We start from the raw sequence: 12,976 nt of genomic DNA on the forward strand, positions 1-12,976 counted from the left end.
GTAAACTAAAAGACTTCGTTGCTGGCGTCCTGTGGTCCTCCAGGCAAGCTGTTCCTGCAGTCTCCGTTCTGTCCTCAGTGGTGTTATCGAAGTCGTGTCCGCAATAGCTGCTCCCGTTCCTCCTCATCGTCCTTCGTTCGTCCCTGTGAGGATCGTCACCGCATGCCGCACTGCTCGTATCATCGGTGTATTGGCGCTGCTGTAGAGCGTTGCACACCACCACGCCAAGGAATCACTAATAGAGACAAGCGGTTCCGCGGACAGTCAGGGCCGCCTCTTCTACATTACCAGCTCTACAAGCTACTGCGGTTTCTGGTTGGTGCACTACCGAGGTGAGGGGGCTCCCTCCCAACCGTATGGGCTGTACTGTTTAGCCGTGGTGTCGTCTCCAAGGCGTATAGCTCGAAGCAGCTCCTCGCCAACCTTCGTTTTCATCGGTCATTTTGTTGGATTCGCTGTTCTGCAGAGGTTAGCCACGCCATTCTTGAAGCGGAAATCCTCCTCCATTTCTCCCTCCTGGTTGACATGTTGCGCAAAATATTCTGCGATTCGGCCACCTGCATGTCCGAAAGTAGTTAACTCTCCCTTTTCTACATCTTCGCCTTTACCATTCGCATTACCGTCCCTTTGGCTTACGGATACCTGTCAAGAGTTTCCATGTTTAGAAGCCGCCCCTGACTGGAAAAAAACATGTCAAGCACGACGTTGTGCGCCACCTTATGCCGGTGGCCAACCAACGCAAGTCACATCTCGTCATGTCGCTCCTGAAAAGCTCCGCATTTTCCTGCACAAGTTCGAGCACATGGTGGGGATTGGCAGTGCTCGGCCATCCTCCAGCTATCGGGCGGCCCTCTTCACATCATGCAACACCAACTAGCCCGGCAACATGCTCTCCTGATCTACACATTGTCCTGAAGAAATCAGGCTACTGGCGTCCCTGCGGGGACTACCGCGCCCTCAACTTGACCATTCATCCTGATCGTTACCTTTTGCCTAATGTACAGGATTTTACTAGTGGTTGCGTCATATTTTCGAAACTTGACTTTCAAGAAACGGGCTACCAGATTCAGGTTGCTCCTAGCGACGTACACAGGATAGCTGTCATCATGCATTTCGGCCTTTTCGAATTCATGAGGTTGGCTTTTGGCCTGCGAAATGCAGCGACAACCTTTCAGCGTTTCATTGATGTCATTCTTCGCGGTTCATCCTTGTAGCAAGTTCTTCTCCCGTCGTGCGCCTCGTCATATGCGCCCCGTCCTCGAACGTTTTACAATGGACTTATTCTTAACACCGACAAATGTGCGTTCGGCGTGCCATCCTTGGCCTTCCTCGGACATCTCGACGATGTCAACAGTATGCAACTGCTCCCGGACAAGGTCAAGGCAGTGACGGATTTCCCCGCCAGGACTCACTACTACTACAGGTTTTTTGTGCCTTGATGCACCGCTCTTGACAGTGAAGCCTAAACGCCGGCCTAATTATCTGCTTTTCATTAAAGCATTATGTCTATTCTGTATCCACTCGAAAGTTTACTTCGGCTGGCCAAATCGTATACGGCACCCGCACTCTCAGGAACCGATGCTGCCAATGCTGCATTCCGTGCCGTGCCGTCAAAGGGTGTCTCGCCTCTGCCACCCTTTTCGTTCACCCGGCGCATGATGCACTCACGAGCATCGAGGTGAGTGCTTCACATTCCGCCGTTGGGGCGTTTCGCAGCAATTTCTTAACAGTGAATGTTGTCCTCTCAGGGCTTTCTCTAAGAAGCTGTCATCGTCGGAACAGCGGCACAGTTTTGTCGGCCGTGGGTTGCTCGCGGTATACCTCACCATTAAAAACATTTATTTTTTTTAGAGCGCAGCTTCTTGGCGCCCGTTCCTGCGTTTCGCGTCGTCGTCGCCGTTGTCCCTCGTAACCAGCTCCGCAGCCGAGGCAGCGCACGCTCCGACCGCCACCGTTCGCCGCTGCGTATACCACCCCCCCCCCCCCCCCCCTTGGTGTTCTCCGGTTGTTACTCGAGCTCCTGCCGCCACCGCTCGCCGCTACTCGTGCCCTCCCCCTCCCTCTTTCTCCGTGGCGGCGACCGCGCGTGTTCTCCGATTGCTGCGCGCGCTCCCGTTGTCACCGTTCGCCGCTGCGTGTTCGCCCCTCTTTCTGCGGGTTGGCGACGGTGTTGTTCGGTTGCCGAAGCGCCGGCTCTGCATCAGCGGATCACGGTGCGTGCATTCCAAGCCGAAACGCAGAGCCACGTTGACTTGACTTGCTAGCGGCGTCAGCAGCATCAGTCAGTCGGTGCTATCTCTTCGCCGCGCAACGTTCCTTTGGGCCCACGCGATGCCTCCCGCCACCTCCCGATAATTTAATTGCTCTCTTCGCTCCTCCTCCAATGATTTCCACCCCTGTGCGGTGGAAATCGTAGCACCGGATTGGTGGAGACGGATCACGATGTGTGCAACGCCCGAGCCGAAACGCATATCCTGCCTAAAAAGTGTCTGTACATGCATGTCTTACTCGAATTATCTGCCTCAATCTATCTAAAAGTTTAAACAGCTGATGAGCCGCGCTCAAATTTCGCATTAGTCAGTAACGTAATCGTCGGCAATTTTTTGAAATGCCGAAATTTTGCCATCTTTACTCACCGCAAACTACTGACGAGCACTTTGCCATCATTCAAAACCACCTACTCACCCAGGGAATCCAGCATTGGGCGTTCCTGGTAGAATTTTCTACCCGGTGATCTGGCACATTAAGGGCGCTCATAACCTTCCCGCCGACACCCTCAGCCGTGTATTTGCTTTACACTTAGCTTGCAAGACCTGGCTCGTTACCAACAGCAGGATGAAGAACTTCAAACATTCATCATCCCGTTCATCGTCCTTGCACAACGCCCTAAACATTTTCTTGAGTTGATCTTGGCGTCGACTTTATTTGCGACGCGAATTTTGTCACTAGATGCACACGCCCTTATATTCCTGCGCCTTTACGCCGCGCCCTTTGCCTTTCTTATCCAGGCACCCATTGCCTCTCAGCATCTAGTTGCGAGCGTTTTGTCTGGCCTAACCTCAATGCCAACGTTTGCAAATGGGCTTGGCTATGGCGTGCTTGTCAACAGTGCAAGATTTGTCTCATGCTACCACCCCTCTGGGAAATTTCCAGCCGCCGGACTTCTGGTTTTCAGTTATTAACATCAACCTCGTCGAACCATTGCGTCATCGTATGGTTATCGTTATATACGTACCATATTTGGTCGTTTACGCGCTGGTCAGAAACCGCACTTACACCCGACATCACAGCGGACGCGGTTGTCTCCGCACTCATTTCAACGTGGATCGTCTGTTTCGGCTTGCCAGCAGAGAACATCAACGACAGAGGCCGCTAGTTGGAGTCCGCGCTTTTCCCCGGTTTGACTCAGCTTCTCGGCATCATCCAGCTCAGAATTGCACCTTACCATTCGCAAGCCAACGGTTTGGTCGAGGGGCTGCACCGTCAGCTGCAGGTTTCGCACATAGCATATGATACCCCGGAGCACTGCCCCACTTCCTTGACAGTCATTCATTTAGGAATTCGTACGTTAATTAAGGAAGACATCAGATGTGCCTCTTCCCATCTCGTTAATGTAGCATTGCTGCGTCTACCGGCCAATTTCTTATCCCCCCCCCCCCCCCTGCCATGAGCGTCGTCTGTCCACCTGGCATACTTTACTTTGAACGGCTCACTACTCTCCTGTACCTTATCTCCGCCCTTCCGACATGTGGTCGCCAGTGCATGCTGATCTTTGTTCACCGCGATTTGGGAGACAGCACGTATATTTTCTTACGCGTGGACTGTGCCTACCACCCACTTCGGCCATCCTGTACTGGACGTCATCTCGTCGTCGCGGGGAGTGACAAAATCTATGCTTTCCGCGGCACCGTCGTCTCATTCGACCGGCTAAAGCCTGCACATGTCAACACCGCGCTAACATCACTAGAGGGCCTCTCAATTATCAGGTTTCTTTCCCAGCGAAACTTGTCCTTGCCCCGTTTCACTTCGCCGGAACACTTCGCAGGGACGACTCCGTTTCCTGAGGTGGAGGTACTGTGGTCACTGTGCATGGTGCGCTACAAGAAGTGTTGTAGTGGCGCGTTCAGCCTCGCACGCTGTGATGAAGCGAAGGAGCAGAAGCTCAGCGGCTGGAATAAATCTGTTTGGCTTGCGGCTTCACCTACAATCTCATATCGTAAAGGAAGTTAAAGTACGGGTAATAACTTGGAAAACTAATCTTCGAAGCGAATCTTTCACAGATTTGCCGGACCTTTGGTATTTACATGTTAGTAACTTGGACAGTTTTTAATAGCCTATCTGAATGGGTAATGACTGCGATAGCAGAATGATCACGCGTTATCACCTCAGCCGTGCATAATGAAGATTAAAATACGGACTCGCAGGTACTGCAGCTGACACACAAAAGAAAGGATGCTGAGCAAACATGAAGGCCGATCGTGCTTTTGTGATATGGTTCCCTTCGGAATCTATATTCATTGAGTGCTTCTTTCAGTGTTGTCGACGTGATGATGATGTCGTTAGTGTACTCACCACCGTTCTGCTTATGCGCTTGCCAAAATTATTGCACCACTTCTCGATCTCTTGTGTTACGTATATGCGGCCGTGGTTTTTGTTTCTAGTCGCCGCTCTTGTCACGATTAAGTTGCCGTGCAGTCATTTTGAATGAAATTATAATACGGCTTGTTGAGCGTCAATTTGGAGGCGTTTTTTCTTTCTTTTTTCTTGCGAAGTTTTTTTTTCTGTCATGGGGTTTCGAGAAGTTGATATCAGACTTTTTGTTCTTCACAGAATGTCGTCATGTACGAGTACGTGCCAGTACTTCTAGGTGAAAACGTCACTGAATACACAGGTAAGAGTGCTCGTGCTTATTTTTTTCTGTGGGTGCAGTTTGCGTCAAGCGGAAAAAAGAACTATTGCATGAGACACCTTCCGTTGGCATAGCGCTTACGCTTCAGTCTGCGAGACATCTTTCGAGCATGGCGTACATTTACCTACGCCCACCGCAAGTCGTTTTTGTAAGCCGTGGTATGACGCCGTAATACTTCTTAATGACTGCCTTTCTCAACGCAGCCGTGTTCACTTATCCCAAGAAAGGCATTCAGCAATATAACAATATAGTCCCTCTCTGTTCTACCTGTCTGTTTGGTAGTGGTTATACAGCATCGCCAAACAAATGTCTCATGACGCGTATTCAACACGACCGCAGTTAGTTTAAGCTATAGGACATGAATAAATGTAGCAAAAATTGCTGGACCCTGAGAATATGTGACTTGCAGAGAACACGTAAACATTAGTTGTAACAGTGTCTGCCTATTGCTCCCAAGCGTTCGAATCTACAACATGAAGCGATATGACCTGGGCCATGCTAAACTCTTGTAGGCATCTGGAGATAGGGGCAGGATAAAATGTTTGGGGCTGGCACAGTGCACGTACCTAGCACCAATTTTTTCAACTTCTGAAATCTGTGAGCTGTTCGCGCTTCCTATAAATCGCTAGCTGTTACGTGTGGAAGCTCTCGTATTTTTATGAGTAAACATGATTTTGTGCAGGTTATATAAATCTTCCATGTTAAGCTTTTTGACACAGTGCCACCAACTTTGAGCGAACGGTCGATTATTCTAAGATAATATTAGGATGATGCTGATGGGCATTACTAAACTCCTGATAACTAGAAAAATTTAGCTCTGAAAGTTTGTCTTCCGCTTGCACTGAGTAGTTAAAATTGCCAAAGAAATAAAAAATCAACAGGGTGGAGCGTTGGCTGTTAATGCCGCAGCTGGGGAACACAGAAATATACTCTTCTGCACTTTTTGATCGGAGTTGTGTAATCTACCGATGGGCCAAAAAAATTTGCTTTTAATGTGTGCGTGCGCTCGCAAAGAATAAATGAAATTCTCAATGAAAATTAATAGGGTGCATTTTTTTTTCAAAATAAATAGCAGAAAACTACGATTGTCCCTACAATGGTTGTAGGGACAATACAATGGTAGGTATAGCGTATTCTTACGATATTCTAAAGAATTGCGTTTGTCGGCAACTTCGCGTGAAAAATTAATGAGCAGTTGTCTTGAATATCGATGCTCATGTGCATATGATGAGCGGCACCACAACTAGCTTGGAAGTATTAGCTGAGAAAAGACATCCCGAGCGAAAAGTGCAGAGTGGGGAAGCACTGTCATTGCTTTTGCGCTGCGTTCACCGAGTGCTCTCTCTTTTTTTTCTCTTCCTGAGCAGGGTACAAGCCGGACGTGCATCCTGGCATCAGCCACGAGTTCCAGGCTGCCGCTTTCCGATTTCCGCACACATCCATTCCTCCCGGCATATACCGCAGGTGAGTCACGGGGTGTGCCATCCCGACTACTTCGTAGCTGGTTGTATTTTTTTTTTCTGCGGAATGTAATGCGCCATTATTTAAACTTGTCGTTCTCGCTCGAGAGATTGATAAGAGGCCCAGTATCGTGGGACTGTTCGTTCCAAGTGTGGAAGGGCAGCAGGGTTTTTCTAGGAACTGGCTGCATGTGGATATCATTAGGCGGCAGCCCTTAAAACTCGTTTGAAACGACATCTGCCTAAGTACACCAGTTGTGCCGAGTAGCTGTAACTAAGCTTTCATAAAAGATGGAGTGTCTTAGCTCGGGGAAACTACCTTAGCAGAGCTGAGAGTTGTGTCTCCAAAGTGAGTTAACTAGTTTAGGTTAGTTAGCTGCTTTGTTATTTTTCGTTGTGAGTGGTAAATGATCGAGGTATTGCAGATAGTCTTGACAAGAGCTGGTTACGTTGTCGTCATCAATGTAGCAGTTACGAAACTGTAGTCACTGGCGTGGGAAGACAGCCACAGCAGGTAGCCCTATGGCAGTGCCCATGCCACTTTCTCCGCTGGCCGCTCGACCCGAATTTCTAGTGAAACTCTATGCGGAGCCAGATTTCCCCTCTACATTATCAAAAGTGCATCCCAATCGTTCTTCTTGCACTGGTTCAGGGTAGTGTCATATATTTAGTGCTCCTATTTAGCCTCCCTGTGATAGTCAAGTTTGCGATTCAAACCGACATCTTATGCCCCTCCAATTGTATGCATGCCTTTAAAAGGTACCCTCCTGTTGCGGCAGGTGATACATCACTCGCATTATTCTCAAGTCTCTGTTGTAGCGCCATGCCTTCACTTGTGAAAAATAAATCAGTTTAACTAAGCTTACCAGCGGGGCGTATTAATAACTGAAACCTCATTGTCCGTAACGGCATTAAGGTCTATCTTGGAATCGCGTACGAACGGTCGATATTCCACCAGTCCTTTGAGCAAAGCAAAGTTTTTTAACAGCTTCACTATCACGGACGATATGGGTGACTAAATAGGATGATGCTCCTCTTCCACCTCAAGTTAGCGCACACCGGCGCGCAAGAAAAAAAGAAAGCAGGGCGCCATGGTGCTCTCCCCACCTCTGCCCGACTCGCATGCTTCGCTTAGGGCGGACCAATGAGGCAGCACAGCCGCGAAGAGCAGTTCACGCTGACAGGAAGGGGCGGCTTTGATCCGGCACGACATCTCGGGCACGTATCCAGTAGCGGCGTAATTCTGCGGCGTTGATCGGGCACGACATCAGCTCGGCGCTTTGACTAACCGCATTTATACAGGCCGGCTTCGGCCGCTTTGTATGCGTGCTGCTTGCGGCCCTCGCGGCGACCTGCTCGCGGATGTGGCGGTTGCAAGTACAGTGCCGAAGGCCGCAATGCGCAACGAATATTATGTTCATCGATGGCCAGTTTAGTGGCATGAAACCCCGCTGTGGTTTCCTGAAAACGGAGTAGCGCCTTGCTTGTGTCGTTGGTTTTCCTCAGGTGAAGCATTCGCTTACATGCTTGCATGCTACCAATAGAAGCTCTATGCAGGCGGCGGAACTATATAATAGTCAAAGTATACCTGCGCTAAGGCATGGCGCTACAACAGAGACTTGAGAATAATGCGGGTGATGCATCACCTGCCGCAACACCTCAGCGGGTCGTTAATATGTGTGCACTTACTCGCTCCGTGCAAATTGGCATCGCATACAGCTGCGGATGTTGCCCACGGCTTCCCAAATATAAATTACACCTTTGTCGCGCAGACCTGCCAACAGAGCGGCTCTGCATATCACAGCCCATGCACTTTGTAGATATCTTTTCGACCGTCCAAAACTAGTGTCCCTCTGAACCTCATCAAAACTGGGACACGAAAGTAGTTTATTTTTTTTTTCTGGCATCCGAAGGTTGCACGTAAAAATCGGGAAACATCGTATTAAAGGCTTCCTGATTAACAGATATTATTTAGAACGCTTTGTATTCAAATACGCTATTACCGCAAGGCAGCAGCGGTCAGGCTAGCACGGCAAGGGGAGAAGCTGAAATGCGTTACCGCATTGGGAGTGCCAGCAGCACGGCCGTATTAAGACTCCCCAATTTCAACTATTTGGGTTCATGAAAGGGAACCCCCCACCCACCTCGGGAAATAAGTCATCTTATATCGCTCAAAACAAAATGCGGCAAGATTCGACCGGTTATCTTCGGAGCAGCATTTTAGAACCAAAGCCAATGAAACAATGGGGGAGAGTGAAAGAAAAAAAAAAAAGAACGAGCAGCGCACACACGGTGGAAGCAAGTGGAGTGAGTCGATCAAGTACGCCATGAACACACCAAAAAACACTACACATACTGGTCACAGTTTTAATCGAAGATGGAGTTTTGCGGGTATATTAGTTTTCGCTTCGTATTCCACGTGGTTGTTCGCTCAAGACAAAACATGGGCTTGACGAAGAACGCTGGAAAATAATATAGAAATGCACTGGATTGCCTTTATTCTTACGTACCAAAATTTAAAAGAATTGCAAGTTTTGTACCTAGTTATTTCTACGTTCCCTTCTCTACACATGATACGCGTTGACATCAGCTTGTTGTTGACATTCTATTTCGACATGCGATGTTATTTCGACATCTGCATTTTTTCGTCTAGAAATGTTTGTCTGATGCTTTAGTAACATCGTCTATATCACACCGCCATTACGTGATTGGTGAAGACGTCACTGTCACTATATATCTAATCTGATGCTTAGCGTTAATGGTGACGTGAATTCTATTCAGGTGCGTCATCACACCTAACTATCTTATCTAAGTATCATGACTATCATAATTATCACTAGTAACCTGTACACAACGTTGTTATGACATATCTCTCTGTCATTAATTATTCCCTGCCCATTTGTCCTCTCGAACAACTGAGAAAAAAAAAACCTGAAAGGAAAGGAACTGTCTGGTTATTGTTAATATCGTCGCATGTACCCATTTTGTGCTCCCACATTTTGTCCTCGCCACCGATGAGCCGAGGAATGCTTTCGAATTAATATCTATTTTATAACGCACCAGCGAGCGCGCTAAGAAATTTCTTTCAGAACGGCGTGAACGGCGTCACGTGCAGAGAGCTAGAGCAAGCGCATTTGAGACAGCAGCCAAGCTAGTCAACCTGCCCATTAATGTCTCGGAGAGGACGCTGTTCACTAGCGACTGCTAGCAACTGCGAGAGTCGGTGTCTGTGGCGCCTCCCGACGATGCTGTTTTCTCCGCTAGGACAGCACCTTCTAGAATTCGAGGTCGTTTTGTCTAGGCTCCCCCTCTTCCCTCCACCACGCCAGGTGTGGCGTTCCACCTTGCTCCGCCGAGGTGAGATGATGACGTTACTTTGCATCCCCCCTCACTGGCAAAGCACGAAGTGAGACTGCTGCATCGTTCATTGTAAAATAAAAGGACATCGACCACGTTCGGCGTCAGCCTTTTGAGCGCAAAAAGATGGCTCCTCCCTCCATTTTAGGTTGGGAGGAGCTGCCAACTCGAGTTTTTAATTTTGGGAAGGTAGAATAAGAACCAATGGTTTTGGATGCCCAGTCAGGCACGCAATCCTTGGTCATCCAGACACGTTCATGGGGCTTAGGGCTTTGTTAAACGGGGCGTTGGGGGGTAGCCTAAGCTATCGCATGATACCCTTCAAGACGGAGCTCAAGCGGATTTGACAAGAGCATGAAGTCCAAAAAATAAAAGAAATAATTCTTTAAGACGTATGTTTCTTCTTTGAGCTACGAGATGTTAAAGTGGAGGAGTCAGAGACAATTTGCGCAAACTTGTTTGCTAACCGCTTTTCATCGTCCATTTAAGTACTACATTTCGCGTGGCCTCTGGGGACGAAACCGCTCGCGAAGAAGCAGCGACTGCTTAGCGACGCCTGCTGGCGCGGAGATGAAAACGCGCCTGGGTTTTCGTCTTTCGCATTCAACTGCGAGCCACCGTTTTCTTTACCTCCGTCGACACTTTCCGAGCGCTCGTAGCGGGCTTCTACGCGCGTACACGGCACTGTACAAATGTCCTACCTTTTCGCTATCTTGTTTTGTCAAATTGTGTTTTCCACGCAGTGGCGTGGAAACCGCTACTACGACTTGCTAAGGCGTGAAGCGGTTTTGCCGGCAGTTTTCTCTCGCTATCGGTCTGCCGTTCTCGGCCGCCAGTTTGGCAGGCGAAGCTTCTCCCGCCTATCTGAGTGTCCAGCGGCGGCCTGACCAGGCTCGGCGCCGCCTGGAGCGCACCGGTCAGTTCCAGCGATCGGACGACTACGCTTGTGTATTACGCCGTGCGCGCCTGGTATCTCGGCGGGCGATCGCATGCGCCCGCTTAGTTTGGCCCCGACCGCTGATGCACCCGCCCCACCTGATTTACGGCCGACGCGCGCCGTCGCGTGTTTGCTTTTAACGGCTTTCTTTATTGTATTTTAGTAGTCTCTCGCTCCAAAGCCTGCCCGTCTGCGATTCCTCGGCTGGTTCGGCCGCCACCGCGCGGGCTGTCGCACCCGCAGAGATAATAAAGCGACGCCTGGCGCTGAATGCGGTAAAAGCAGAGGCTAGGCAGCTCTTTTTCTCGCTCGCTTGTCTCGCGCGAATTACCTCACCCGCAGCGAACAGTTAACTAACGGCTTCCACCAATGAGGTCGATCGAGGTCGCTCATGCGTTGGCCCGTCGCGAGGTGGTCTGCCCCGAGCAGCCTTCTCGTTGGTCTGTTCGCGAACCCTCGAGGCGCGCGCCTTAATTACTAAAGTGGACCAGAGTCCTCATCCGCTAAGTGGTCGCGATCGAAATTTGTGTACTTTGCAGCCTCATTACCATCGGTCACCCTTCAGGGCTGGCATCAGGTCTGCCTGCGGGATTCATTCGGTTATTCATTTTGTTTTGGTCACTCCCAGCGCGAAAAGAAGTGAGAACGTGAGAACGACTTTGATCGCGCTATTTTTTCTCGCCCACTTGGTGTGAAAATGTGCACGAATGATAAATGAACCATCGATATCATGTCCTCGACTGAATGTTGCGTAGAAGTTGTTCCCCATTTGAGCCGATTGTAATACCAGACCTTCGGTAAATATCAGGACATACGCACAGTGTGCCGCTAAAGGTTTCGTAAGTGTAGAAAGGCAGCTGGCGGGGAATATTGCGAAATTTTGGCAGTGATGATCTTCGCATACCACTAAACATTCCTGACAGAGATGCAGTGCACAGCTGTCTCGTGTGTCGTTACAACCATTCCCATGTCAGACACGACATGCACGCTGCCGTTCACATCGTTAATTTGTAACAGCAACGTCATGAGAAGGCTGCTTATGCACAATTGTTGAAGTTTGTAGACATGTGGCAGCTGAAAGTCGCGAGTGAGACTCCCAGCGTCGGTGGTTATGAAAACATGCCGCCTTGATAGCTTAGTGCTTAACGTCTTCGCTATCCATTGGCATTACATTTGTCTGCATTCGATCCATATTTACAAATATAAACGCTTGTTAAAAGAAATTGGACTACAATCTACGCACGCTTGGTTTTAGTCACGGTCACATCTCGCCCTGAAAAAAAAAAAAAAAAAGAAATAGCAAGACTATTTAGAGGAAATTAAACTTTATTTTTATTCGAGACCCCTTCAGCAAACTTTCAGGAAACCAGTTCGGTTTACGGCAAAAAAGAGGAGCCTAAACTGTCTATGAGGCCACTCTACAGTCACGAAGCTGACCTTAGTCATTGTGCTCAGTATTCATAACTCCGAATGGCATTTTTTCTGGATGCATGTTGCCATCGGTAGGCTACAGAATTCACGCGAAAACGTTCGGTCACTCAGTAGTGATCTTACCGTCTAAGCAGCTGGGTACTGAACGACTGTACTGAAACGACAAAACCAGTAGCCCGAAGCATGCACATCGATGTTGTAAATGGCGTTTCACACTGATTTCATTGCATAACCGCGCATTGCAAGTATAGACATGAGGCAAACTTTTCGTTACTGTTGACAAGTGCCTGGACTTCCTATGAGTTCGTGCACTATTTACGTTGTAATGGCTAGCGCGAGCGGACAGAGTGCAATGCAGTGCAAGGAAGAAGGCTGAGTGCACGTCCGCTGCAGTGTCGCATATGTAGCGATTAACACTGCGTATCATTTACGGCACGCTGTTCACAAATATATCGTGCACTCTTTTCAATACATTGACGGCTTAATGACGAACTAAATCCACTTCACTACATTTAACTGAATTTTGCACGCAGTATATAGATATTTCGAGCATTCATAGATTGAACCAATTCATGCAAAAGTTTTAACTTTGCACTCTGAGTACAACCCTTTGTGGTGAAAAAGCCTCTGTTTGCGCATTTACCCCACACTCCCAAACACATTTAAGTGAGTTGCCACACCACAGGGCTCGAAAGGTGCTTTCTCCAGAGGGTTTACTTTGAACCGCCCTCCGCGAAAAATGAATCGCCCACTTACAGCCTTCTCCCATCACTCATACCTACTCTCAAGAAGTTTCGTCCACTGCTTATCGGCTCACTGTCCTCCCGAAGCTCACGTTGTAACCAAAATTTAAAAGCGCAATGAGATGAAAGTAAGTTTAAA

At 48.7% G+C, this 12,976-nt stretch overlaps 1 protein-coding gene across 3 annotated transcripts in view; it reads left to right on the forward strand.

The window, feature by feature from the left end:
• The window catches only part of Duox (dual oxidase), a 256,715-nt gene that overhangs the window by 158,934 nt on the left and 84,805 nt on the right, over positions 1–12,976 (forward strand). For all 3 annotated transcript variants that reach the window (XM_084595542.1, XM_084595541.1, XM_084595543.1), the window contains exons 7-8: positions 4,831–4,891; positions 6,277–6,373. In XM_084595542.1, the coding sequence (XP_084451668.1) occupies positions 4,831–4,891; positions 6,277–6,373 (158 nt within the window). The remainder of the gene's footprint in view (positions 1–4,830; positions 4,892–6,276; positions 6,374–12,976) is intronic.

Source organism: Amblyomma maculatum, chromosome 2 (genome assembly GCF_055883805.1).
Source record: "Amblyomma maculatum isolate TAMU_Amacu chromosome 2, ASM5588380v1, whole genome shotgun sequence".
In the NCBI taxonomy this organism is placed as follows: Eukaryota; Metazoa; Arthropoda; class Arachnida; order Ixodida; family Ixodidae; genus Amblyomma; species Amblyomma maculatum.